We start from the raw sequence: 1,480 nt of genomic DNA on the forward strand, positions 1-1,480 counted from the left end.
GATTGTCGACCAAAGTTGAATTTCAAATAAAATTTGATTGGATCTTATTTGAATCATGAATTTCTCTAAAAAAAAAAAAAAAGGAAAAGAAAGCAAAATAATTAAATTTATATGCATGTACGACCGAACCAATATATATTTACCTAAAGCATTTTTAATTTTGAGTTGATAGAATATTAATGTACAATGTAATATGTTCTTACAATGCAAAACGTGATCCATGAAGTGGTTCTCCCCCAATAATTTATCCATCATAGCTGCTTCCATATCCATCGAGGTAAAAGAAATTCATCATTGAAAAGCAATAATAATTTACCACAAGGTTGTTAGTCGGTTGTATGTAACAATTAGTCAATGCATGATTCATGAAAAACAAATTAAACTTTCCTACCCAAGCTCTAGTAAGAGCATTATGATCATGATAAAATAACCATCCAAAAATCACTACATATATAATGTTCTAATTTCCAAATTAAAGCTCATATTATCCTTAGTTCCTTACAAGTTTCATAAACTTAACAAAGGGCAATTTGGTGAATTCATCAACAAAATTCCAACACCTTTGATACAAACTTCCATGTTAACTTGGTTTCCCCTTTAATTCTTTGATTTTGGTTCCTCTACGAATGTGTATCGAATTTCAAAACCTACTTTCCATTCACTTTTGGTGAAGCTTCTGCTCTTTCTCTCCCTTTCATTTCTTTCTTTGATATCTTATCTCTCCTTTTTTTCTCTAATTACCTTCCCCCTTCTCTAGCCTTGGTGCTGGTTCATGGATATTGAACCCTTGTGGGCTCTTGGGGGGTGGTTATTTCTTTTCCTTGATTGTATGGCAGCGCCTAAAACACCATCAACAGTCTCAGAGACCTATGCCAAACCCCACTCTTTCCTTCTCTTCCTTACCCTTTTCTTCATTTTCCTTCTACTCGTTAACCCTCCTACAAACCCCATAAACTCAACCAATGTCACCTCCTCTATCCCTTTCAAAAGGCTCCTCTTAGATACTTCCTCAAAACCTACCTCTTCTACCATGAAATTGCATCCCAAGCAAACACGAAACGTGAATACTTCGTTATCGTCAAAATCTTCACGTAGAGAGTTTGGAGCTGAAGCTCACGAAGTTCCTAGCGGTCCAAACCCTATTTCCAACAGGTAAGTTTGAGTTATGGAGACATGAACTTACGGGTTGAAGATGATAGAGTCCTGACGGAAAAAAAGTTATTTTTAAATTGTCTGTCATATCTTTATGAGTACCGTTTAGTGTTTAGTTCCGCCATTAGTATTGCTTCTCCTTGCTTTGAGGAGTTTGTTACCTTTGTTGTCATCGTCAATATAATCACTAGCATTACTTCTTTACTTTTTTCCCCCTTTTTTTTTTTGAACTAGAAATGTATAGGAAGAAAGATACTCTATATTTTTCTACATGTATGTATGCTATTTGTTTCATATATAGATGATGATGGTATGGCTTATATATTTA

General features: G+C 34.5%; 1 protein-coding gene across 1 annotated transcript; it reads left to right on the top strand.

Annotated features, from left to right (window-relative positions):
- Positions 1-611: 611 nt before the first annotated feature.
- Positions 612-1,480, top strand: LOC149512157 (CLAVATA3/ESR (CLE)-related protein 41-like). Its single transcript, XM_089752596.1, has one exon. The coding sequence runs from the start codon at positions 773-775 to the stop codon at positions 1,154-1,156; it is 384 nt and encodes a 127-aa protein (XP_089608722.1). The 5' UTR covers positions 612-772; the 3' UTR covers positions 1,157-1,480.

The sequence above is a fragment of the Durio zibethinus genome, chromosome 23, assembly GCF_047325235.1.
Source record: "Durio zibethinus cultivar Kanyao isolate XHJ-2024 chromosome 23, ASM4732523v1, whole genome shotgun sequence".
NCBI classification, from domain to species: domain Eukaryota; kingdom Viridiplantae; phylum Streptophyta; class Magnoliopsida; order Malvales; family Malvaceae; genus Durio; species Durio zibethinus.

Excerpts from the sequence above, each read along its gene's own strand:
- LOC149512157 (XM_089752596.1), top strand. The coding sequence starts at position 773 with ATGGATATTGAACCCTTGTGGGCTCTTGGGGGGTGGTTATTTCTTTTC.